Source organism: Zalophus californianus, chromosome 4 (assembly GCF_009762305.2).
Source record: "Zalophus californianus isolate mZalCal1 chromosome 4, mZalCal1.pri.v2, whole genome shotgun sequence".
Classification (NCBI taxonomy): Eukaryota; Metazoa; Chordata; class Mammalia; order Carnivora; family Otariidae; genus Zalophus; species Zalophus californianus.
This window is the reverse complement of record NC_045598.1, coordinates 16,246,288-16,272,208: the sequence shown is the minus strand read 5'-3', so window position 1 is coordinate 16,272,208 and position 25,921 is coordinate 16,246,288. Positions and strand designations below refer to the sequence as shown.

General features: G+C 58.5%; 1 protein-coding gene across 3 annotated transcripts in view; it reads left to right on the top strand.

Annotated features, from left to right (window-relative positions):
• The first annotated feature begins 4,878 nt into the window (after nucleotides 1-4,878).
• The window catches only part of WNT4 (Wnt family member 4), a 28,153-nt gene continuing 7,110 nt past the window's right edge, over nucleotides 4,879-25,921 (top strand). For all 3 annotated transcript variants that reach the window (XM_027582751.1, XM_027582762.1, XM_027582740.1), the window contains exons 1-2: nucleotides 4,879-5,008; nucleotides 18,731-18,966. In XM_027582751.1, the coding sequence (XP_027438552.1) occupies nucleotides 4,932-5,008; nucleotides 18,731-18,966 (313 nt within the window). In that variant the 5' untranslated portion in view covers nucleotides 4,879-4,931. The remainder of the gene's footprint in view (nucleotides 5,009-18,730; nucleotides 18,967-25,921) is intronic.

Here is a 25,921-nt window from a genome sequence, read left to right as displayed (position 1 = left end):
CATTCAAGATGTGTAGAGGTCACCCTTCTCCCCCAGAGAACGCAGGTACCCTGTTGCCAAATCTCCCCATTCTTTAAGAAAACCTGGGGATCTCAATCTGTGAAATTTCCCAATCTTGAAATGTTGTCAACAAATTCTATATAATTTTAAAAAGACTGGGTGGACCAAGCAAAACAGACCACCGCACACCCCTGGAGTGTGACTTCTGGTTTAAACCATAGAACAAGATGAAGCGCCTTACTCAACATTCAGTGAAGCTGAGCCCCACGCTTAGAAGTCTTTACACACATCATCCCATTGATTCCTCACAGTATCTCTTATGAGTCCCACTACACAGATGAAGAAACTGAGGCTCAGATTGAGAAAGAGATCTGGCAAGGCTAGAAACAAACACAGGCTTCCCGAGAACCTGACGTTCCACTTTAACCCCTCTCTAAATTCCTAGAAGGGAATTCGGGGAGCAAATGACAGGCCCAGAGAGGAGCTGGGAGCTGCCCAGGGCCACACAAACGTGCATGGCTAGCTGAGACCGATCAGGTTTCCTGCCCCTTCTTGGTCAGGGCACCAGATGGACGGCTCAGAGCAGACGGCTGTGCAGATCTGTCCAGCCAAGCCCGAGATGACACAGGCCATGGTGGCAGGAGAGGAACCCACTGCCTTTTCTCTCCCTGAACAGGGCATGTATAGGCTTAAGAATGTTCTAGACCCCAGGCCTAGGCCCTCAGTTTCTCCACCTAAAAATCTGGGAAGTTGCTGGAAATCCCAGACACCCTTTGGCCGGACACTCTATTACTGGGTGCTCCTAAGATTTGGGCTGGAGAACAGCCAACCACGTTGCTCCGGACCCATGCACCGGGAACTGGCGATAATTTAGACATGCCGTATGTGATTCTTTCCGATTAAAAACTCGGCCAGGTTTCCCTTCCTTGGTGAGTTTTCTAGTAAGGAAGGATAACTCCCTCCAAAACCTGGACCACGTGGAGAATGAAAGAATTGCTTTCTTCAACCAAAGAAAAGGCAACAACTGGAATGTATTCAGATTCCAACTTGTGTGGGGCCCTCAATGCACCGGGGCACGGAGAGGAGGTACAGGGGAGGCGCCCCATCTCAGGCCTTGAGAAGGGAGAGCAACTTCCAGCGGGAATCTAGAGAAACCCTATGACCTTCCCCTTCGGGACCCAGACATCAATCCTTACATGTGGAAAAACCAGGTAGGGGGCCATTCAACCCCCAGACCACCCGTGTCCACATCCTGGCTGTGCCACCTCCTAACTGCATGGCTGTAGGCAATTCATCTGATCCCTCTGTGCCTCAGTTTCCCCACATGTGACATGAGCGTGCCTATGTCCCGGGGTGGGTGATACATCTTAAAGCACTTTAGGGCGGCCCCACCCCCTATCCCCCGCCCCGGTTTCACCACCTCTAAGTGGGAATAACAGTTTCTACTTCCAAGGCTGTTGGCCAGAATTAAATGAGTTAATATAAGCAAAGACTCTGGCTCCATGGCCGGCACATTAGAAGCACGAGATACACGTTCACTCTTATTTTCTTGTGTGATTATATATGAAAGAGTTATTGACGAATGAACTTTCTCATTAATTTGTATGTAAATCTTTACAGTTAGACTGTTCTTGAAAGTTAGAAGAGCATTTCCTCAAAGACACTTTCACATTAAGACTTTCCACTGACTCAGACCAGAGGGCTCCTCTCCCTTATCGCAATCAGGGCGGGCCTTCCTGGCCCGGGGCCTCCGTTCCAGCCCTCCTCGGCTCTGCTCCTTCCAGTTCATAGGACTCTCACGGCTCCAAGTGTGTCTCCCAGCGGCCCCACAAGAAGGAGAGTCAGGTAACGTTGTCCCCACCTGACAGATACAGACACGGGAGGTCCAGCAGCTCCCCCCAAGGTCGAGGGCACGTGCTGTGGGACAGAGGCTCAAGCCCAAACCCCTGAGTCCAGGCACATGACATGGCTCTGGAGTCCCGGGCCCCCCCTTTTCCTTGGGCAGGTCATTTACTTCTCTAACCTTCATTTCCTCACCTGTAAAATGGGAACATAACAGTACCTACTTCCTAGATTTGCTGTGAGGACTGAACTAGTGACACCACGTAAAGCACTTTGAGTAATGCCTGCCATATGAGGACTCAACCTTTTAGCAGAACGAGGCATCTGAGTTTGCTGGGCACGGTCCTGCTTTATGCCTGACAACCAGCCAATTCTTCTAGTTAGAGTCCTGAGCACTCTCATAAATGTCCTGCTTCGGGGAGTGGGCGGGGGCTGCCTGGGTGGCACAGTAGGTTAAGCGTCTGACTTTCGGTTTCGGCTCAGGTAGTGATCTCAGGGCCATAAGATCGAGCCCCGTGTTAGGCTCCATGTTCAGCACGTTGTCTGCTTCAGATTCTCTCTCCCTCCCCCTCTGCCCTTCCCACTTGTGCTCTCTCTCTCTCTCTCTCTCTCTCTCTCTAAAAAATAAAGAAAGAAATCCTTTTTTTTTAATTTCTTGGTCTGGAAGGAATGTATATGACCACCCTAAAATAATTTGTCTGTTGCTCCTTATATCACAATAATTATTCTTATTCTTATTTCCCACCATACCACACTGAGACTCCAGGAAGCAAATATGTTGGCTCAAAATGGTTCAGGAATTCAGTTCCACCCTTAGGCGAGGGTGGCTCCTTCCCTGGGGACCCTGAACTCTGGTTCTCCAGCCAGGCTCTCATCACAGGGAGAGGACACCACGAGACCAAAAGGATGTGTCCACATGGGACCTGTGCCCCCTTCTCTAGATCACACTCTGGGTCCCCAGGCCCCGGGGATTCCCTGCCCAGACTGCCCTAAGCCCACTGCCAGGACCTGGGTGGGTCTCTTCTGCAGAGCCATCCCGTGAGGACAGACTGCCCCACAGGTATGCCCAGCTCTGCGCCTGAGGGGTGGCCAAGGCTCTGAGGGGGGAGGCGGTGTGTACCGGGCTTGCACGTGCTGGCTGAGATGTTCACATGTGCAGGGCAGGCCAGAGGCAGCTGTGGGAGGCAAGGGGTCTCCTCTCCCTGTAGCACCATGCTCCACGCAGGGTTCGAGGAGTCTGGGAATTCTGCATTCAAAGCTGGCCTTGCAGGTTGCTGTGAAAGTGTACTTGTCAAGGTAGGAGAATAGAACATATTTTATTTCACATTTTGTTAGCTTGATTTATACCTTGCAAATATTTAGACATATGGTACGCGAGCCTCCATCTGTACTCTTGCTCAGCCCCACAAATCCCCACCACCTTCTGCCTACTCTCAACACCAAATGTTTACTGAGCCCTTCCTCTGTGCTGAGCCCCAGAGACTCCGTGGAGGGAAGGGCACCATCCCAGCACCCAAACCATCCCAGCGTCCCATCCACCGGGGAGCAAACCTCATGCTCCTAAACAGTGAAGAGCGCAGGGTCAGAGGTGGGGGCGGAGGCCTGGTCTGTGGCTCCGGCCCCCACCCCTAGTGAGATGCGGCAGCTCCCTGCCCCTCTCTGGGCCTTGGTTTTCCCATTTAGAGGAAAGTCCTTCCAGCTCTGAGTAATGGGGGACACAGGTTGAGGCAGGGTGAGGGACATAGAGTCAGATCCAGGACCTGGAGAGACCATGACCTGGGGATGGGCAAATAACTCTTACCAGGCACCATGGTGTGGAACTGAGCACTTTATCCTAGCAAGGTACCGGTCGCAGCCCCATGCCACTTCATTCATTCTTCCCACAAACACCGCAGCCACCCGCGCCGGGCCAGGCACTGAGCTCTCCGAATCTGCCAGATACGAGAGGATAAACAAAACAGGCGCACAGAAAACCGAAACGCAAAGCAAGACTTGGTGAGGGTGCTAAAAAGAGACCTTCCCTAAGCTCCCATCCTCGCGCTCTCCGGCTCTTATGTCCATTTCTCGGATGAGAAAACAGAGGCCCACAGACGTAAAGGGCTTGGTCAAGACCCTGCGGCTTAGAGCGCGCCCAGAGCCTGAGGCTAGCCAGAAACGAGGTTTCGGATTCCCGCAGTCTCCGGCCACTGTCCCAAGCTGCCCGAAAAGCTCTGGAGGCCCCGGCCAGCTCCCGGAAGGCTGGAGGGAGGTGAGCGCCAGGGAAAGGCTGGGCCAGAGGACGAGCCGGCCGGGAGGCAGGGAGGGGCCTGGCGGGGGGCGGCCGGGTGGCTCCGGACTCCCGGGTGCGCAGCCCGGGTGCACAGCCCCGGGCGCCCGGAGCGCCAGCGGCTGGGTACGCGCGAGTGGCAGCCGTGCTCGGGTCGGTCCGCCGGGGCCGGGCCGGGCGGGGGTCGGGCTCCGAGGCGCCGGCGGGGGGCGAGGCGGGGCGGCAAGGGCGGTGCTGCAGTGCCCGAAGCGGCGGGCTGGGGGAGCTGTGCCCGCCTGTCCCCAAGGCCCGGGCTGGGACCGGGCAGCTGGGTGGCCGCGCCTCTAGCCCGGCCGCGCTAGGCGGCGCGCAGTCAGGCGTGCCTGGAGCGGGCTCCGGCCCTCAGTCCTCCCGGGCGACCGGCCGGGGAGGCCCCCCGGAGAAGCCCAGTCCCGCGAGCCAGGGCGGCCGCTGCCGCCGTCGCTCCGGCCCGCCCCCGGGGGGGGGGGGGTGTCCCGGGCCGCTGGGCCCGCCCAGGTAACCCCATCCTCGGCCCGCCCCCGGCCCGCCCCCCCGGCCGCCCGCCCGCCCGCCTCCGCCGCCGCCGCCACCGCCGCCGCATCCCGGCTCTGGGGCGGCGCTGACAGTCTGGTCCGCGCCGGGCAGCGGGCGCAGCAGCGGGCAGGGCTGACGGCAGGCACGGAGGCAGAGCCCCGCCGCGCGCGCCCCGGCCCGCGCCCGGCGCCGCGCCCCAGCCCGCCCGCGGGGCGCCCACCTGCCGCCCCGACGGGAGGCCCCCCGCGGCCGCAGCCGCTGCCCGGGGCCGGGCGCCCGCGGCGGCACCATGAGTCCCCGCTCGTGCCTGCGTTCGCTGCGCCTCCTGGTCTTCGCTGTCTTCTCGGCCGCCGCGAGCAACTGGCTGTAAGTCGGGCCGGGACCCGGCGGGGCCGGGCGGGGCGGGGCGGGGCAGGCCCCGGGGGCAGCGGCCGGTGCCAGGCGGCGCGGGGCAGCGGGCGCGGGGGCGCCCGGCAGGTGTCTCGGCCGCGGGGCGCGAGGCTCGCTCGCCCTCTCCGCTGCCGCCGCCAACGGCCCGGGCCTCCCTCTGGGCACCCCTCTTGTCCGGGTGCGGCTCCCAGCCCAGAGGCGTCAGGGGTGGCGGCGGCGTCCGCACCCATAGGCGGCCTGGGGCGCCCGAGAGTGCAAGGGGTGCGAGCGCGGGGCGGCGGCCGGGGTGGGGTGCGCGGCTCGGGGCGCAGCCCAGGCTCGGCTGACAGGTCGCGGAGGAAGCCCATTACGGGGAAGGACTCTGGGTCCTAATAGCAGGTTAATCCGGAGTAGTCCAGGAGCGAGCTCCCCGCGCCTCGCTGCGCCTCGCTGCGGGGCTGGGCTGGAGGCGTGCAGGGACCTGTTTCTGCTTGGGGGGCGGGAGCCAAGGATAGAAGGAGGGAAGGGACCAAGACACCGGGCCTCGGAGAGCCCGCGGCCCGGCACTGGCCGGCCTTGTTCTCCCTGGGGCGGGAAGAAACTCCTTCCAGCCCTTGAAGAGGACAACAGTCCACCACCTCCCTGTGTCTCACCTAAGGAGAGAGGGTTGGTGACCACTGGTGTGACCTGTCTGCTTCTCCTTTGCAGGGCCTGGCTCAGAGGACTCCCTGGGAAGGGACAGAAGGTTCACTGAGGGGGGGGGGGGAGTCTTAGGTGGAAGGAGGGGGATTCTAAAGGGATGAGCTTTGGTGAGGGGATGAACAGGGAAACAAGAAGACTCTAGAGTCCTTCTTCATCCCCCCGTCAGGGACGGTTCCCCAGGCCCCAGGCTTAACCCTGGACCCAATCCCTTTTGCCCAGAGCTCTGCCCCAACCACTGTGGGCAGCCAGTGGGGAGCCAAGCTCCAATATTGATCTGAAAAGCACGAGGTGGGAAGGGGGATAGCCAACAGTGTAGCTGGGGTTTCCATGGAGACAGCGGGAGAGGAAAAAATTCTCTCTGCATCAAGACGAAAGAACAAATATCTCCCATGAAATTGCCCCGAGTGTCCAATGGCTGTTGCTATGAGGTCATTGCGGCCACCCAGGGCCCTGCAGGCTGGAAGGAGTGTGTTCGTTGGGGTCAGAGCCACCCAGGGCTTGGGGGACCGAGGTGATGTGGAATTCTCCCAGCTGTTGGGAGAGTGAGCGACTCCAAGGCAGCCCGAAGTGGCTGCAGAGCTTTTGTTTTTCTTGGAGCCTTAATTTGATTAACACTTCAGGGGCAGTGGCAAAGTGTGCAGAAATCAGGGCACCACCACCCCCTCCCACGACCCCCACAAGCCATCCTCCTGAGCGAGGACAAGGTCACTGAGCTGAGGAGGGGAGCTGCTTTGGATCCGGGGGGGCCTGGGGTCCCTGGAGCTGACCCTTGAAAGCAGGAGTTCAGAGCCAGGGTCTCCAAAGTAGGTGTGAGTGTCAGGAAAAACAAGGACGAGGTGTGACCCACCCAGTGCCATGGGCTACAAAAAGGCAGAGAAAGAAGTGGCAGTTCCAGAGTCTGACCCAGATCTTCAGGGAAGAGAGCGACATCCATAGTGAAACGTCCTTCAAGGGCATCTGGTGTTTGAGCTCCTTTTACAGATGAGGAAACTGAGGCCCCAGGAGGGGAAGCTACTGGCCCAAACTCAGAGCAGAGAACTGAACCCAGGTGCTGATTCCCGGGCAGTGACATACGCCCTTCCCTGAAGCCGTCCCCAAGTTGAGCAGGTGTGGCCCAGGTGGTGTCACCACCCACCCTCAGCCACGTCTAAGCCCGAAAACCCAGCCGGGGAGGCAGCCCCAGCTTTGGGTCTGGGTCACGCAAGCCTTGGGGAATTCCAACAGCTCAGTTCATGTGCTTGCGTCGAGGGGGGCGGGGTGAGGAGGGGTGGCCCGGAGGGAGAAGAGAGGTTGGCAAACCTGTTCTCTGCAGTAGTGATGGTTCAGGTTGCCACGAAGCAGATCTCTGGATGACCCAGCTCACTCCTGCTCCACCCCGGGCTCCGAGCCAAGGGTCTCAGCGCGGCCCAAGACGGGAAGAATAGGGGCTTCCTGCGACCCCTACCAAACCAGAGAGGCAGTGATGGAGAAGCGATCTCTGGGCACATTCCAAGACCGGATCATTTGCCTTGTTTTTAGCAACCTCCATCCCTGGGACAGGGACTGAGCCAGCCCGGAGGGAACTAAGCGTCACAGCCTGGCCACCAAGGACCTTGGGGTCCGGAAAGACAGAATAAAAGCAAAACCACGGATGGGTGGGACGGTGTGCATGCTACTGCCGTCAGAGGAAGGGTTCGGTGTGAGCGGGGGCAGTCACAGAGGGGACTTGGCCTGAAGGTGGCAGAATCAGGACAGTAATAGTAAGCATTATGAGAGCTCCCGCTGTTCTCTCTAAATCCTGACAACATCTGAATCCCATTCCACAGATGGGAAGATGGGGGATCACAGAGGTCATTGCCCAAAGTCACCTAGCTAGTAAATGGCGGGGGCACCTGACCCAACAGCTGCCTCTAGAAGGAAAAGCTCTGGGCAGGCAGATGTCCACCCAGGCATGGTGGCTGGCACAATCTTTTCCCGTGTGAGTCACGTGGACTTCTGGCCCCAAGAGGATGGAGGGCAGTGTTCTCAGAAGGGCCAGGCCTGGGTGTCCGTTCCCATCCCAGTACCTGCAGTTAGGCTTCTGGCCAGGGTCAGGGTCGGCTGGCCGGCCGGTTGCAGGAGACGGGGCTGTCTGTTGTCTCAGAAGGGCGGGTGGCCTGGCGGGGAGGCCAGGTGTCCCGCCGCGTGCAGCTGTTGGGCAGGACGGAGGCTGGAGCTGGGAAGGTTCCACAGCCCGAGGCCTGGGCAAGCCCAGAGAAGCTGGAAGCTGTTGATGAGACTTGTGTCTGGCACCCCGGGCGAGCTGACAGCTTGTGGCAGCCCCCACCATCGACGGAGGGATAAAAACAATCCATCAGTGGAAGGCCCGGCTCTGCCACAGATGGGCTCAGAAATGGCCTTGAGAGCGTTCCCTCCAACACGGGTTGTGCTGGGAGTTAAGAGGCCGGGGTTCCAGTCTCCGCTCTGCCCCCCAGGCTGGCCGGCTCTGGATGAGCCTCTCCTGCCCCCCGGGCTCCAGCCCTCAGCACGTTGCTCTGGACTCCAAATGGAAGTACCAAGGAGAGTCAGGGAATAGATGAGCTCAGTTTCCATGCTCGTGGATTTCCTGAAGGAAGGCAGTGGTGTGCTGAGCAGGGGTCCCAGCAGAGTTCCCCTGGATGAGGGTGAGGAGCCTGTTCTGCGCTCAGAGCTAGTCCAGCAGAGTGCCTAAGAACCGCATCTCCAAGACAGCCCGCAGTTCCATCCCAGGTCTGCCATTGACCAGCTGAGTGACCATGGGCAGGTTCCTTAACTTCTCTGAGCCTCAGGGTCCTCTTCTGTGTAAGTGGAGCCCACCTCTGGGCAGTTGTGAGGCAAGCGTGAGCCCATGAGAAGAGCATGCTGAGCACCATGCCAGGCACACCGATGGAAATGGCAGCCATCGCTGACACTGGAAGCTGAGGATCACCGTCACTGCAATGGGGGAGTCGTGTCCTTGTTTATAAGGATGACAGAGAGAACAGGCGTTCAGGCCGCTGCTCCCAAGCCCTGTGTACCCCAAACCGTTCTGTGGGGATCCTGTACTCTTACACAGGTCACCTCCCTGCTCTTCAACCGGGGCCCCACCCGAGCCTCACACAGCCAGGGATCCAGCCCAGGATATCCTGGTGGCCAGAGAGTTGTGTCTGGGAGCGCCCTTCAGGGCGGCTGGGGGCGGCGGCATCTCACCCTCGCTGGATCTGACTCCGTGCAGGTGTGCATCTCTGGTCCAAATTCCTGCGTGCCTACGTGCCCAGCAAGGGGGGTGGAGGGAGTGAATCTCTTGACCATGGGCCGAGTGAGGCCTGGAGCTCCGGGTGCAACTAGCTGGGCCAGGTGTGGGCAGAGCCAGCCCAGATGTGCAGTGCCTGGCCCCACAGGTAAAGGTGTGGCCCATCTCCCCTAGGAAGTGTCCCCCAACCCCCAGCTACAAAGGATCTCTCCTTCTCTTCTAAATAGTAAACCCCACTCCACTCCTTGGAGCTCCTCCCCTGGCTCTGGGCATTGGGATCAATCACTAACACGTCCGTAGCCCTTTATAGTTTACACCAGAATCTCCTAAATGGCTCCGTTGATATTTTGGGCGTCCTGTGCATTGCAGAACATTCAGCAGCACCCCTGGCCTCTACCTGTTAGATGCCAGGAGCACACCCAGGTGCTCTAGACATAGCCAAATGTCCCTTGTGGGGAAAGATCACCCCTCGTTGAGAGTCAGTGGTTCACAAAGCACTTTTCCACCCATGACCCTATTAGAACCACATAACCTCTCCCTTCCTACTTTTGAAAGAAGGAGTCTGTATTCTTGGCAGCCCCACTTCAGAGACCCAGAGGTGCAGTGACCTCCCCAAGGCCATTCTGCAAATCAGAAGCAGGACTTGAGCTTGACTTGCTCCCACATGTCCCGATCTCCTGGTGTTTATCCCCTGCCTATAGCACTGTTTTGTATTACATATAACTATGGTCCAGTAGTGTGGCTCGTACTTCCACAAGGTTGTAAACACCTGAAGGCCAAGGCTGTGGCACAGACGGCTCTCAACATCTCCCAGTTGCTGGCACGGGTCTGACAGGTCGTAGGTGCTCGGTCAGTATCTGACGCAGAAAGGAAGGAAGGGCTTGTTCACTCCAGAGGGTTTTAAGTTTTTGTCAAAGCGTGCCCTTTCTTAGAGACCTCGGGAAGAAGGAAAGCTCTACTCTACCGCCCTAAGTCTCAGGTGATGCTAAGAGGGGCCAAAGTGGGTGTCGGGACGGGCTGCTGCTGTGGAGACCCCCGGCTCCCCTGCCAGGGCGCACCCCCGGGGGCCTGGCTAAGCTCTTTCTCCCCCTCACCCTCCACAGCAGGGCCCCCGAGACCAGGCTCTGCCCGAGGGGTTTACTCAAGCGGCGGTAACCACCCAGCTGTCTGCTATGGCTTGACTGTCTTCCCTCAGCCCTGGATTAGCAACTGAGCAACTCAGCAAGCATCTGACAAGACCGTGTTCCCCAAACCTGTTGAAACTCGCCCAACTCGGGCCCTGTGGGTGCATTTGCAAAGCTGAGCATTTACGCCAAGCCTCTTTTCTTGTTCCTCCCTCTGGGAAGAAGGGCTTGGCCTTAGCCAACGGGGCACAGGGTTGGCCGGGGAGCCACGGAAGGGGGTGACAGCTGCCCACCATTGGCCGCTCGGGTCACCCCCACTGCAGAGGAGCTCGGCGGGGCTGCCGCCCATTTGCTCAGCAAGCTCAGCTGGAAGGCGAAGCCGGGACCCCACGGTTGCGGTCCAGATGTCCACATGAGTTGCCAGCTTTTATCTCTGAGGCCCAAACTGCGTCTTCTGTGATTCAGCCAAACCCAGGAGAAGGCTCGCTCCCTGCCGTGACCCCACCGGCTCCCCCTTTCCCCATCCAAACCCCTCTCCACCTCCCCCATCTCCTGGCAATCTTGAAACCAAACTATGTTCTAAAAGTTCCCCTGACCAAGTCATGAACCCCGCCGCCGCGGAGGGGACCTGGTCTGAGCAGAGAGGGGAGGAAGGTGGGTAGGAAGGGGGAGGGATGTGGTTCAGAGCGGGAAGGAGCCTCCCAACAGCCAGCTGCTCACAGCTCACAAAGGAACTTTGGAGAGGCCCATTAGAAGCAGCGGGAAATTTCCAGTGAAATTCCAGGGGCCTCTTCCTGCGGTTACCCCTGGATGGTCCTTTCGGACCCTCTTTCTCCCTCTGTTCGCACACAGGACGTATCATGGCAGGGATGGGTTCCAGGGACTCTTCCCCGAGGGCCGGCGACACCAGGGTACCCGTCTTGCATGAGGGAGGCCCGGGAGTCCTGGCACCCGAGGCACAGAGGACCAAGTCACAGCCATCAGAGTTCAGAGGGTCCTCGGAGATTATCCGTTCAACCCCTTCCAGTGACATTGAAACTCTAAGCAGGGGCATGCCTGGTAAAGCCCCATTCAACCCTGTCAAATGCTCACCTGTGGAGACCCACCCCACCAGGCACTGTGCTAGGCACATGGGGTCGCACAGCACATTCATGTTAGAGCTGGGAACTCCAGCCCAGGTCTCCTGACTATCCTCCCCGAACTTTCCCTGCAGCCCCACACCCTCGCCAGTCATCCTCTGTAGGAGGTTAGGAGCAATGGAGCAAGGAAGGAACCAAAGTTGTCCTAGCTGCCTCGTTGGGATAGGGGTGAGGGTTTGACCACAGGCTCTCCCAGAACGGGGCCTTCAGAAGGAATCCACCAAAGCCAAGGAACTCCCTAGAAACCTGGAGCCACGAGAGCATGAGCCCCAGTCTAGGAAGCCAGCAGCCGCCCTGGACAGCTCAGCCAGGGTGTTAGCCGCCCCTCCCGGCTCCCGACCCCGGGCTCCCTCAGCCGAGCTAGGGAGGACAGTTCAACGGTTCAGTGGCTCTGGGGACAAGAGCTGGGTGGGTCTTTGCAAGGGAGAAGCTCTCCACTGTCAAATGAGGGGGCAAGGCAAGGTCAGGAAGTGCCCTAAATTTGACACCCACTCACCCCCACCATCACACCTGCCCCACAGGGAGAAGGAAAGGTCTTACGTTCCAGCGCAGCTCTGGGGCCCTCCAGGCTCAGGTCTGAGTGGCTACTTCCTGGCCCTGAGTCAACCACCTGCTCCCCAGAAACACATACTATGAGATGGGAGAGGGGCTCCCACAAAAGAAGTGGGGGGGGCATGGAGCCCACAGGAATGACATGTAGGGAACTGGGGCACCGGGGTACGGGAAGTAACGGAAACTGGAAGCGAAAAGATTTTTAAAATGGGGTTGCTGAGGCTTCTGAGGATGGGGAGAAAGGAAGCTAGGGATCCTGGGAGACAGGGAGAAGGGGGAATAGTACCCTGAGCTACAGGAGTGGGGGCTTGGGCTCCAGAAAAGGCTGTCATTCCTCTGAACTGAGGAAAGGTCCTTGGGACCTGAGCTGAGGATCGAGGACTCCAGAGTTCTGCCAGGGCTGGGGAGAAGGTGGAGGGGAGGCTGCCCCCACACACCCCACAACCACGGTGTCTCCGAGGCCGGCCCCTCCTCCCCGGCTGCCCCTCCGGGGGCCTCGGGCCAGTGGCAGCCACTCCTTCCATGGCCACAGAAGCTGCTGAGACCACAGGCCCACGTGCCGTCCAGGCAGCCCCACAGCCACTGAGACACCTCCCTCCGGAGGACCGTTCGCTCCTGAGAGCATGAGGACGCCTTTGTGGTGGTCCAGGGACACCCTGGGACTGCAGCAGGACTCAGCATTGGAAGAATGAAGCCACCTTCCTCAAATCATGGTCACTGCCAAACCGTCAGACCCTGGGTACCCGGGGCCATCCCCAGAGTCTGATCCGCCAGCCCAGGCTCAGGAGCCAGAACAACCTGACTGGCTACGTGGCCTTGAACACATGCCTCCCGGAACCTCATCCGTAACATGGAGGGGATGCCACCCTCCTGGCCAAGCCTGCACGGCGGCAACAAGGATGTGTTCAAGCATGTGACTGCTGTCTGAAGAGGACGGGAGACGTAAGGTCCCTCCCGTCCAGTCAATCTCGTCCCACAAAGGGCTTCCAAGCCCCTGGGCCCACCAGCCTCTGATCCCCGAGCAGCACCCCATCCCCCGTCCCACCTCTCGGACTCCTGGTCCCTGGAGAGTCCGTCCGACGGGCCCGAGTCGCTGGCGCACGCCGTCCAGTTCCGCGGGCTCCATCTGGAGATTCCGTCCAAGCTCTGCAGTTGGGGTGGAGGCTGAAGTGACCTACTGATCCCAGTGCGAGTGCGTCCTTCCCTCAGGCTGGTGAGCCCAGGTCTACAGGAGCTGAGGGAGCCGAGCCAAAGAAGGCCAATGAGCAGGACTGGTCTGCGGTCCGGCAGGGGGCCCGGCTCAAGGGCCTGGGAAGGGGCTTCGAGGCGGTGGTGGTGATGAAGATGAAGATGAAGGTAAACATCTTAATGACAGCCATCACGATGATATAACATAAGAAGGTTGCCAACAGGGGAGCAGTGTCTATTGTGTGAACATTTAATCCACTTAAGCCTCCTGAGGTGAGCGAGACCTATTATTCTCCCCATTCTACAGATGAAGACCCTGAGGCTCAGAGATGCTCACTAACTTGCCTCCGGGAACACAGAGCCGGGATTCTGACCCAGTCTGCCATCTCTCTTGCACAGTTCACCACCCTGTGGGCCGTGCGGAAGGATAGGTCTCTGGGATGGGGCCGCATCGGGGAGTGGGCAGCAGGATTCGGAGACCGTGGGTGCAGAAGCATCCAAAGGCCCGAGAAGTGTTGAGGGTGTGGTGACACCCTGGGGAAGCAGGCACTGGCCAGCGCCGGGGAGAACGCGGTCCTGGGTGGGGTCTGTGGCGCACATGCCTTCGCCGGGCCTATCTCCCCAGGCGGCTCGCTGGTGGGCAGGCACTACGGCTCCTTCCGGCTCCTCCTCCAGCCTGCTTGGCCTCCTTCCTCCCGGGTGTCCCAGGCACTGCCACTCCTGAGGAGGCTCTAAATGTGGCCCGGGCAGGCAGGGAGGCCAGAGGGAGGGGGCAGAGAGGCCTACGCTGGCGTCCCAGCCCCCACCTGGACACCCGCGGGGCCAGGACCCACGACACTGATCTGCTTGGCCTCCCAAACGCTCCAGCTATTTCCCGTCCCCTCTCCTCTGGACGCTCAGAGTAAGAGCCGGAGAGGAGCCGGAGAGGTGCGGATTTTCCTCTAGGAATTTGTATATTTTTTTTAAAAAGCAAGCAAACCTGGAAAAGCTTGGGACAAGCCCAGCTAATTTTAGTTTCTAATGAAAACAGCAGGTGGCCGAGAGGATCTGATCTCCCTGGCAGGGCCAGGGCCCTCCAGCCTTGCAGGCTGCGGCACGGGCCGGCGGGGAGGGCCTCCTGGGAGGAGCCTGCAGGACCTGCAGCCCCCGGTTGAGAAGATGGGGGCACGAGCTGGCTGGCAGCAGCAGCCGGGGCCGCCCGGCCTGCTGGGGTAACCTGATCGATGGCAGGGCTGTGGCTAGAGTCCTGGGTGGCTGGGGCAGCAGGTGGCAAATTGCTAAGCCTGTACTCGGCAGTGGCAGGAAGAAGCCCAAATTGGGGCAAGGCGACCAGAACTAGAGAAGAAGCAGAGATGGTCAAGGCCCTCCACAGGCCTGGCCAGCCCAGCCCTGCGACGGCCAACACTGATCACGCCCGGGAGGCTCTCTGTCTCCCCAGAAATGGCTTATGCAGCCGACATTCGAGCCCGGCCCAGCTCCAGGGTCATCGAGTGGCACACGTGGCTCTAGGGAAAAGGCTGAGCCACCTTAGGGTGCAGGAAAGGGATCCTGAGGCCCCCAGGACCAGGTGGGCCTGACCCCTGACCGTCTCTATGCCCTGTGCAGGCTGGTAGGCAGAGGCAGCCCCCGTGGTACTCCCTCAGCCCCCCTCTTCCCTACCCTGAGGACTCTGCCAGGAGGCAACATGGGGGACAGAGCCCCCCATCACGCTGCAGGCATTGACCAAAAACCTTTTGTGGGCCTCGCCCTGTGCCAGGCCCCGAGGAGACCATGGCTGGACCTGACACTGAAGGTAGTGTCAGCCCCCACAGCCATCAGGCTGGGCAGACCCACAACCAGGGTACAGGGGAGACAGAGCTCCCAGTCACTTGCTGGCTGTGAGACTTTGGACGAGGCACTCCACCTCTCTGGGCCTCAGTTCGCTCCTCTGTAAAATGAGGCCAGGCCCCCAGACCAGATACCCGAACAGGCAGGCAGCACAGGCAAGGGCCCCGGGTTCCACCTCTCTCCACCCCATTCCCAGCTGCATGTCCCGCTGCAGCAGCCAGCCCTTCCCGGGCCAGACCCTGGGATCTGGGAGAACAGGGTGGGCTGAAGCAGTGCCTCCTGCAGCATGGAAGGGGACACCTATGGAGCCAGATGAAGGCAGGGGCCGGGGGGTGGCACCCGTGCCAGCCGTGGGGGCAGGCACGCTCCTCGGCGGAAGAGGGTTCTCAGCTTCTTCCTGGAAGCTGTCCCAGTGACTCACGGCCATGGCAGCCCACAGCTCACCCCTAAAGCCCCACTACTGTTATTTCAGGCTGCCTCCCCTCACTGAGTCTGGACCTAGGAGACAGGGGTGGGCAGCTCCTCTGGTCTACTTCATTTCTCGTTCAACGGTAGGGGCTCCGTCTATCAGCCTGGCTGGGGCCCCCTGAGGCCTTTGAGGCCTGGACACCCCCCTCCTGGTTTGTAGAAGGAGGACTACCACTCGGACAGAGGGAAAGGCCGCACAGACCTGCCAGTTTATTGTCCCCACGAGGAGAACAGGCTCTGAGTCGGCAGGGACTTGCCCAAGGTCGCACTGTGGGCTGTTGGCTCAGCCAGGCCTCCCCAGCCTGCTTCCCCTGCCCAGAGAACCCCTGCCCTTGAACACCTGCCTTCACCAGGAGCCAGGAGCCTGTATAGCCTGACCTGGCCCCTTGGCAGGACGCAGAGGGACCAAGGGCTGAGATGGGGACAGGCCAGCTCTGTGCCCCCATGTCATTCAGGGAATAGGGGCCCCCACCCTTATCCAAGAGGCCAAGCCTGGGTCTGAGCAAGAAAGGATCCGACTTGAGGCCCAACTCCTTGTCCCCTCAACTCGCGGCCTCCCAAGTATGGACCTGGCCCCTGGCCAGTCGCTGGGCTCTTGGCGCCCCCTGCAGGCCAAGAGCACCACAGGTGGGACTAGCTCCATAGGGGACCCCGTTTCCTCAGCTGGCCCAGGCAAGGGGAGCACCCAGACAGGGCTGAGGAGCCAAGTCTGCCCCCTTCCCTCCCAGATGCAACCCCCCTGCCCTTCAACCATCCTCCCATCCTTCTCCCCTCTGGGAGGCTCAGGCTCCTGCCCCAACCCTACCAGTGTCTGTGCATCCCCTAGGCAGGACCTGATAGAGAAGACGGGGAGGTCCCCCAGGAGGCAAGGAACGTGGGGAGAGGAAGGGAAGGTTGGACTGCCTCAGCCCAAGACCACCCACCTCCTACTTACCTGTGCTGCCAGGGAAGGAGGGGTTCCTCAGGGTCACACCTGCAACGTGCCCAGCTGAGAGCCGGCAGCACCAGCCACATCAAATTACCTTAATTTATCACAGCAGCACTCTGGGATAGGATCCATGGTCTCCACCTCTAGATAAAGAAAGCTAGACTCAGGCCTCACAACCGGGGCTGGGGGTACTGATGCAGCCATGAGGAGGAACGTGGGTCCCAGAATCAGATCTCCCTCGGGTGTAGAAGGAGGCATCACCGGTCGTTAGCCAAGAGCTTCCCCTGAAGTGCTGTCCAGGGCCAGCCTGGCTTCCCAGCTGCTCCTGGGAATGTGCGAAAAGCCCAGATGCCCACCCAGCCCTGCCTAGAGGGAGGCCCAGGTACCTGCGCTTTCAGCAAACCCCACAAATGTTTCGATGCACAGCCAGATTTGAGAACCATCCCTCTGGTCCAATCCACGTGCCTGACAAACAGAATCCACCTGCTGCTCACACACCTCCGGGGGAGGAAAGCTCGGCAACCAGAAGGCAGCCCATCGGCTGCACCTTGACCAGCATCCTTAGGTTGAGCAGACCCGGCTCCCAGCAGTTTCTGCCCACTGGGGTCAGGTCTAGTCCTTGAGCTGCTTAAAACAACGTTGGATCTGGCACAGGCTTTGAAGTCAGGCAAAACCAGAATCAAGTCCTGGCTCCACCTCTTACCAGCTGGATGACCTGGTGCACAAGGCAAGCTACTTAACCTATCTGTGCCTCAGTTTCCTCATCTATAAAATGGGAGTCCATTGGCTTGCTGAGGGGATAAATGCAATAATGTAAGTAAAGTGCTTAGCCTGGTCCTAAGTTCCATCAAAGTGAGCTATGCTTATTACCATCGTCATTAAAATGTCCCGTATTTTAGTGGGGCTTTCTATGTACTTCTCTCTTTGCTCTCCATGCATTCACTTCATTCGGCAAACAAATGGCCAGCTCCTGCCCCACTGCCTCAGACTCCTGGTCAGACCATCTTTCACACACAGGACCCCTTTTGCTCTGACGGCAGTTCCTTGACTTAGCCAGAACCAGTGGTAACCTCCCCACATTGCAGATAAGAAAACTGAGTCCTGGAGAGTGGTGGCCTTCCCCTTTGACCCCCTCTTTGGACAAGAAATTCATGCAGCTTCCCTTATAGGATGCAACAGCATCTTCACCCCCCTGCTCCAGGAAGCTCCTGCCATCCCAGACCAGGGTTGCTGGCCAAGCCCCTGGTGAAGGGGCTGGTGTGCAGGGAGGCTGGTTCACCATAAAGTCAGGGGCAGCTTGCTCTCTCTGGCCAACGATGCTAGTGGAGAGGGGTGGGGACAGGCTGAGGGCCAGTGGTTAGAACAGAGTCGCGGGGTTATTGGACCGGGGCTTCAGTCTACATCTGCCCTTACATCCAGGTGACCCTGAGCTGATCATTTCACCTGAGACATACCCGGCACTTAGTAGGTGTTCAGCTAATGCATAGCTCTTTCCCTTGAGAGGGATCACTTCTTCCTGACCAGGGCCTTTCCCCAGCTCTGCTCCCATCCTGTTGAGCATTCTTGCAGCTTGCTTCCAGCTCCCTTACCTCCTGGCCCAGATCACACAGTGTCTGTCCTCAGATGCAGCAGAGCCTGCCCGGGCCCCTCAACCCACCATGGAGGAGAACAGGCAGGAGGAAGGCCCACCCTGCTTGAAGGGGTTTGCAGCTCAGCTCTGGCACTTGCTATATGTGTCACTTTGGCCCTGTCACCCTCTTAGCCTTCATGTTGGAATCCATAAAACGGGCATAATAATTACCACCTCATAGATTGGGGGCAAGGATGCGGCAGTGACTGCCACTGTGCACGGCACGTAGTGGGTGTTCGATGAACAGTCATGCTCTCTCCTGTCCTCCCCTGAAATGGATGCTTTAGAGCCCCCGCTCCCTACAGGCCTGGTCCCAGAACCCTCGGATGTAAATTACCCAGCTTGCTACCCCATGAGGTGGAAGAGCATTGCTGTCCCATCTTCAGGCTGTAAAAATTCCAGGGGCCGAGGGAAGAGCACGGCACACTGTTTTTGAAGCCTTCCTCCCCTGCCCCCTTCCATGTGCTGACCGAGTCTCCCGGCTGCCGCCCTGATGCTGGCCTCCATCTGGTACCCAGGGATGTGGCTGGCCGTGGCTTGGGATGGGCTTAGGTTCCTGGGGTCCTTGCCTGGGGGCAGGGACAGAGAGACACCAGGGGAGTGGTCCCGGCCTCCCAGGCAGAGAGACCTGACAGGGTCAGAGCCTGGGGACCACGCCGGGGTCCCGTGGGGGCTCTGTCACTGTCCCTCCCAGTGCCTGGCCTGCTTTGACGGAAGCAGAGGCTTTCTTATGCAAGACAGCACTTCCCCCTCTGATCCCAAGAGCCAGGCACGGGGGCCTGTCACCAGATCCAGAGAGAAGTCACCGCCGGGACCCATCAGGGGGATCAATCAGTCCCTTGGAGACCTGGGCTGGGCACAGCCAGGTCCTGGCAGTGGGAAGAGGAGGAAGGAGCACTGCACCGCATTCCACGCCACCGCCTTCTCCCCAGGTACCTGGCCAAGCTGTCCTCGGTGGGGAGCATCTCAGAGGAGGAGACGTGCGAGAAGCTCAAGGGCCTGATCCAGAGGCAGGTGCAGATGTGCAAGCGGAACCTGGAGGTGATGGACTCGGTGCGCCGCGGCGCTCAGCTCGCCATTGAGGAGTGCCAGTACCAGTTCCGGAACCGGCGCTGGAACTGCTCCACGCTCGACTCCCTGCCTGTCTTCGGCAAGGTGGTGACACAAGGTGAGGGAGGGGCTCGCAGGAGGTGTGGGGGGTGGGGGTGGGGGGCATCTCCCTGGCAGGGGGGTCATGTGCTCGTGAGTAGCCGGAGCCATCTGCCATTGAGCAAGCTAAACCAGCACGCGGCTGGAGCCAGGGCATAAGGCTGCAGGTGGGGTGGAAGGGCCAGCAGACGAGTGCTGTTCCTTGTGGGTGCAGCACTCTCTAGTACGTAGGGCTTTGGTCCCCAAGCTGCCATCCCCATTCTACTGAGGAAGAAACCAAGGCTCAGGCAGGGGAAAGGATGGATTGGCCCAGAGCTCCTCAGAGGGTGAACCTGGGGCTCCAGACTCCCAGCCCCGTGCTGCTTTGACCGTAACTCTCAGCCTCCTGGGTGAGCCCACCTCGTTCTGTACCTCTGACAAGCCATGTGGACAGCCTCACCATGCCCAGCTCTGAGACCACGCAAGAGCAGCACCCCTCCTCTGTCTTCCCGGGAGCAGTAAAGTCAAGCCCAGGAGGGGCAGGAGCTTCTACACCAATAGTCCAAACTAGGGACCAGACCCTGTTTTAAGTAAATGCTGACTCCTCTGGCCCTGGAGAGAGGTTTCCACGTTGCCAATGAAGAAACTGGGGCACCTGGAGGCTGAGTACTTGCCCGAGGTCACAGAAACAGCAAGTGGCAGAGCCGGGGCTTGAGCCCATGCAACCCAGCTCCAGGGTCCTGCTCTTACCCATAATGAGAAAATGCCGTGGTGCGGGGTCACATGGGAGCCTTGGGAACACGCGGGTAGACTCCTCCCCTGGCCAGGGCTGGATGCTCAGAGAGAGCTTTCCTGACAAGTTAGGCCCTCCGCTGAGTGAGAAATATGAGAAGGCATTAAGCCAGAGGAAGGTGGGCAGGGCAGAGAGAACGTTCCCTGCAACTGGAAGGCTCCTCGAGAGGTCACTGGGTCAAGCTGCTGCCCTCGAGGAAGTGCTGTAAACCAGCTGCCTCTTTTTCTACTTCCTGAGCCTGAAACTGACACTCCGGAGCTACTAACCGTCGACAGGGCCCTTTGACTCGTGAGGCAGCGGGAGGGCATTGCCTGGGCCAACCTTTGTCTTGGCACCTGTGGTCCTGGACAGCCAGGGCTGCTGGGCTTGTGGCAAACCGTTTAGATGTTGTTGGAAACCAACTGTGATCGAAATTTGGAAGCAATTCTCCGGGGAGCTGGCAGAGGCCAAAAAGGCACCATCATGCTTGGCATTACTGAATACTGCTGCTCCAGGGAAGCAGCAGAGATCCAGCGAGTAGCCAGGTAATGGAGGATCTCCCTGGGACGATGGTGCCACTGCCAGGGCCCTGGGGCCACTGTCTGATGAGGCCCAAATACTAGGCTCAAACTGCAGACTAAGCACGGGAAGGCCCTCATATTCGATAGGTGTTTGGAGTTTCAGGGGCAAAGGTGGCTCCATGTGCCAGGCCCTGTCACAGCCCCCGTGCCTTTGCATGTGCTGTTGCCTCCACCCCAAGCATTCACCCCTTTCTCTGCCAGCTCAGCGCTTCCCTCCTGCAGCATCTTCGCAGCTCCTACAAGCGGGCGGTTGCTTTTTCCTCTGGGCTCTGATGCTCTTTGCTCATGCTGGGGTTTTCTTGGTTTTGATATAATTTCAAACTTACAGGAAAGTTACAAAAAAAATTGTTTCACCTCTAGGTGAGAGATTTACTTTTTTTATTGAGGTATAATTGACATACAACATTATATTCATTTCAAGCCTACAACATAATGACTCCACATTTGTATATATTACAAAATGATCACCACACAGTTGCACATTTTTTTTCTTGTGATGAGAATTTTTAAGATCTTCTCTCTTAGCAGCTTTCACATATGCAACATGGGATTATTAACCACAGTCATCATGCTGTACATGACGTCCTCATGACCAACTTACTTTGTAACTGGAAGTTTGTACCTTTTGACCCCCCTCAGCCATCTCGCCCACCTCCTCCCGCCCACCTTTGGCAACCCCCGGTCTGTTCTCTGTATGCATGAGCTTGGTTTTTCCTATGAGGAATTCCCATAGTACTCTTTACCTAGATTCACCAACTGTTTACATTTTAACCCATCTGCCTTATCAATTTCTCTCTCTCTCCCTCCCCCTTAACACACACAAACACACACACGTCTAAACCATTTGCGTTCACACAGCTTTCATTACACCATTTATTTTTAGTTTTTGAGAGAGAGGGGAAGAGAGCACGCAGATGTGCGGGGTGGCGGGGAGGAGCAGAGGCAAAGGGAGAGGGAGAATCTCAAGCAGACTCCACACCTAGTATGGAGCCCGATGTGGGGCTCCATCTCACGACCCTGAAATCATGACCTGAGCTGAAATCTAGAGTCGGACGCTTAACCGACTAAGTCATCCAAGCGCCCCTCATTACATCTTTTAGACTAAACTATAATGCCTGTCCCCTTACCCCGCTCTCCCATCCCTAAACCTTGAACCCTTCCATGGCAAGGTGTCTCGTTTACCTGTTTCCTAGCACATGGCAGAGCCTGGCATGGAGGAGACAGTCAGTGGACGTCATCCAGGGGCAGCAAGTCGGGGCAAGGACTCAAGGGGCAAAGAAGGGGAGGCATGGGGTCACTGCTGGCCCGAAGCCAGTGGGGAACCCCGTGGGGAAGTGCCTTCCTCACTGGTGTGTGCAGCAGGAACCAAGGAAGGGCCCACCCCTGGCTCAGCAAGTTTGAGAAAACTCTGAAAATCCTACCAGGCTTGGCTGAAACCTGCTCAGGACTAAAGTCTGCGTGGTTTGGTGGAGCGTCCAGCCCCCTCAGGGCCAAGTCAAGGCGTGCGCCCACCAGGCAGACATCAGGCGTGTCCGGAGGAGAGATCTGACCTCTTCCCGCTCATCCATCTCCTCGCTCTTGCTTTTCTCGTGTTCTTCCCTAGCGAAAGTCCTCTTGGAAAAGTCGTCATTTGTCTCCACTGAGCAAGAGGGACTTGGACATCATCAGGTGCTGCTCTGGGAAGTTCCAGGGCTGAGGAGGCAGCTGTGGGGGGGCATGGGCAGGTGCGACCTTGGGAGAGTGGTGTCACTGTGTGACAGGGTGTGTGGCAGCACTTAGGGTCCACCCTGACCCAAGAAGAGCCCTTCTCACCGGCTGCTGTCACTGGGGACAGCCACAAGAGCAGCAGCTAGGCTGGGCCGGCCTTTAGCAAGGCCACCAGCTTTTAGGGTGATGGCAAGGGTGAGCCTGGTTTGGTGCCCACATTCATGAGCTGCCTGGCTGGGGTCATGGCCTCAGACATGGAGGAGGCCCAGGAGTCGGGCCATCCTTGGAGAAGAAAAGAAACCCCATTTGTTGACGGCCCCGTGTGTGCTGTCTGGCATCAGATCACCCTCACGACAACTGAATGTGTGGTGATGTCCCCCCACTTTACCACCGAGAAAGGAGGTTCAGCAAGCAGAGGGTGGTGACACACCCACCCAGCTCCAGGACCTGCCAACCCCTGGCTCTGAGATCTCAGACAAGGTCCATCCCCCTTCCTATAGCCTCAGCGTCCTCCCCGTAAACTGGGGACAATCCCAGGACCCACTTCCTGGCCGCCAGGCCGAGATGGTGCCTCTGAAGCGCTCGTTGACTCCCCAGGGCCCCCCAGGCTGACATTGCCTGAGGTCTCCCAGCCTCCAGCCCTGCACCCCACCACCCCCAGCAGCGGAGGTCACCCTGCTCCTGGCCTACTGGGGAGAGCTGGACGTGAGCTAATGGTCACCAATGAGGACAGTGTATGACTGAGGGCCGAACCGTGTGCTCTCGGCTGAAAATCTAGCAGAAATTTGGGGCAGCCAGGAATGGGGGCAGGTGGCAGTTCTTGGCTGAGCAGGGGTTAAGGACCGGATGTGGGATGTCCTTGTACGCTTTAGTCACTGCTTTGTCCCAGAGTCTAGAGCAGCACCTACACATAGTAGGTAGCTGATAAATACATGTTGACTGAATAAAAAGAATTTGAGGATGGGAGTGTGAAGCCCTATAGAGCCTGGCAAAGTTTCAAGGTCACCATGAGCAGGACATACTGGGCTCCCAGAGCGGGCTGGCCTGAGCATGACAGGGAGCGGCGAGAAAGGCGGTGCAAACTCCTCCCCTCTCCCCTCCATCTGTGGGCAATGCCGAGCCTCTGCCCACCTCTTCACATCTCATTCTGTGACCTTGACCGAGGCCTGTCCCGAGAGAGGGGATTCGATGAGCCCTGAGACCCTCCAGCCTCTGGCTGCCATGGTTGGGAGGTGATGGGGTGCACTGGCCAACGCAGAGTGAGGATTCAAACCCAGGCCCACCTTCCCACCCGCTGCGTGTCTGACGTCATCTAGACGCCTTACTGACTGTAACATCAGACTGGATTTAAGACGTGAAGGCTTTTCAGTCCTAGGCTGTGACCTACCAAAACCTCTGCTCTCTCCTTGACCCTCAATACTGGCATCATAGTGGGCCCCATGAGGGTGAGCTCAGGCCTTCCTTCTGGGTGACCTCCAGGCCAGCCTTTTGGGGTCCGGGTTAGTTCCTGGTGGGCTGGGGTGGGTTCCCAGAGACATTCTGTCACCGGGAGTTCCTAGAGGACAAATTCACCTCAGTATCCCTGGTGTGTAGCATCAGGCCTGGCTCCCAGCAGGTGATCGATAAATATTTGGTGAGGGAGCAAGCAAGGCATTTCTCTGCCCCAAGGAAGCTTTCAGCCCAAAGGCAAACATGCAGTCAACTACCTGGTCCTCAGAGTGTCAGCACCCTATGCCATCTGTTAGCAAACAAATAAAATGTCATTAATCACGACAATAATCACAAAATACGTCTCCAGTGCCCATTATGTGCCAGGGACTAGACTAAGCACGTTCTATATTTTACCTCATTAGATTCCCATAGCCACCTCTTGAGGTCAGTACTATTAGCCCCCTTCTGTGGACACGAAAACTGAAATCACACACCAGCAGAGCGAGAAGTACATCTCAGGCCTGCTGGCTGAGCATCCAGGCTCTTTCCCGATACTCACCCCTGTCTCTGAGGGCTGCTCTGTGCACAGCCCTGCGCTGGGCGCTGGGTGACAAAGGAGAAGTACGGGGTCAGCCTGGCCCCGGGAGCTTCCAGTCTGGCTGCAGAGGCCAGACAAACACGCAAGACCCTTAGGAGCTAAGACCTGCCACCTGATTCTGGTCCCAGGGCAGGCAGGCCAGTGAGCGTGCCAGCAGTCCTGGGAGCCCAAGACGGTGGGCAGGAGGTGTGGGAGAAGTGTGGGGTCTGGCCTGCCTGGGCAGCACTCTCTTGCCCTTGTTAGAGTGGGGACCATGAGGCTCAGAGAGAACGGTCCCACCAGTAGTAAGAGTCTTAATTGACCCCTTCCCTCTTAAATCCAAAGAGACTTCCTGGAGGTGGTTTCAAGAAGAGGTGGGCTTTTGCGGCTGAGAGAACAAAGGAAACTGGGGAGGCAGGCAGGGAGCATGGAAGAGGAGAGGACGGGCACAATGTCTTCCTCAGAGACGAGTGCCTGTCCTGTGCCGTCTGCTAGGACTCCCGCCGGGTCTGCTTTGGAAACCCGTGAGTTATGCTTGAATGGCCCTTCCACCGGGATATCTGTCTGGTGCCCAGGGCATCACCATGCCCGTGGCTTCTTTTCCAGCCCAACTCTGCGTCCACAGCTTTTCCCCCCGGACTTCTTCCCGCTCAAATGCCCTTCCTTCCAACATCTGGGAGAGATGTCGCACATGATGTGCTCAGAAGGTTACAGGCCTTGAGTCAGACAGGCTTCAGTTCCTGTTCCCACTTAGCTGCTGACCAACTGAGGGACCCCGGACAGGCCACGGAGCCTCACTCCTTCCTCCACAGAGCAGAGCTCGAGAGGGCTGGGTGCTGAGTTGTCATGAGCAGTGGATAGCTTGTGGGAAGGCGCTGGCACTTAGTAGGCCCTCAGAAAGGGTAGCTACTACTGGGTCCACAGGACAACTCTGAATTCCCAGCCCCGGGCCACCTTCACACTTTGGAAAAATGGCCTTGAGGTGGGACCCGGAGGACAGACACTGGAGCCAGGGGAGGGGGAAAGGAGCTGGCTGTGGGATGCGGCAAAGGGCTCTATGGAAGAGGCAGGCGGTGGCAGGGCCGCTGCTGGTACCTTAGAGAGCTCTGCCTTACCCCCGGCTCCGGTGTCCCAAGAGCACAGAGCCAGGTCTGTCTCCCTGCTGCAGCTGCGACAGGCAAACCCCCGACCAGGGAGCAGCTCTCTTCCATGACACGCAGGGCCTCCCTCTGCTACACTTGCAGACGCACCGCTGTCCCCTTCTGTCTCTGCCAGGTGCCCCCCTCGTAAGCGAGGCTCCAGCCTGGGCACCCAAGCAGAAGGGAGGAGCCAGGGGGGAGCCATGGCCCTGGAGTCAAAGGGTTGGGACCCAGAGCCACTTGGAAAAGGCTGACAGAGCCACTGCCGTGGGCCTTAGGAGCATGGTAGTGTGGCCACATTCTCCAGGCCATTCTGGGGCCTCCTGTGCTGAGCCCAGGCCAACTGCTCAGCATCCCCCAGGGAGGAGCCCACAAAAGGGACCGGACTTGGCGTACAGCACGTGAGATTTAGGGTAGGCCTGAGAAAGCCCTTCTTGGCTTCACACACAGGAGGGAGGAAGAGATCCACTGCATGTGTATTCCTGGGGGCTCCGTGCTCCATGAGGAGGACAATGTCAAGGGTGAAAGCTGCCTGAGTTCAAATACTGGTTCCACGACTTCTTGGCTGGGTACCGTTGGTCCAGTTGCTTCACCCCTCGGTGCTTCAGTTTCCTCATCTGTAAAATGAGTATTAAGTCTCTACTCCATAGGGTTGGTGTGATCCATAGGGTTGGTGTGAAGAGTATTATAAATGATGTAAAGTGCTTAGGCAGTGCCCAGCACAGAGTGAGCTCTCTCTAAGCCTTGCTCTTTGCTATTAATATTTTCCTTCCAGAATCTCTTCCTTC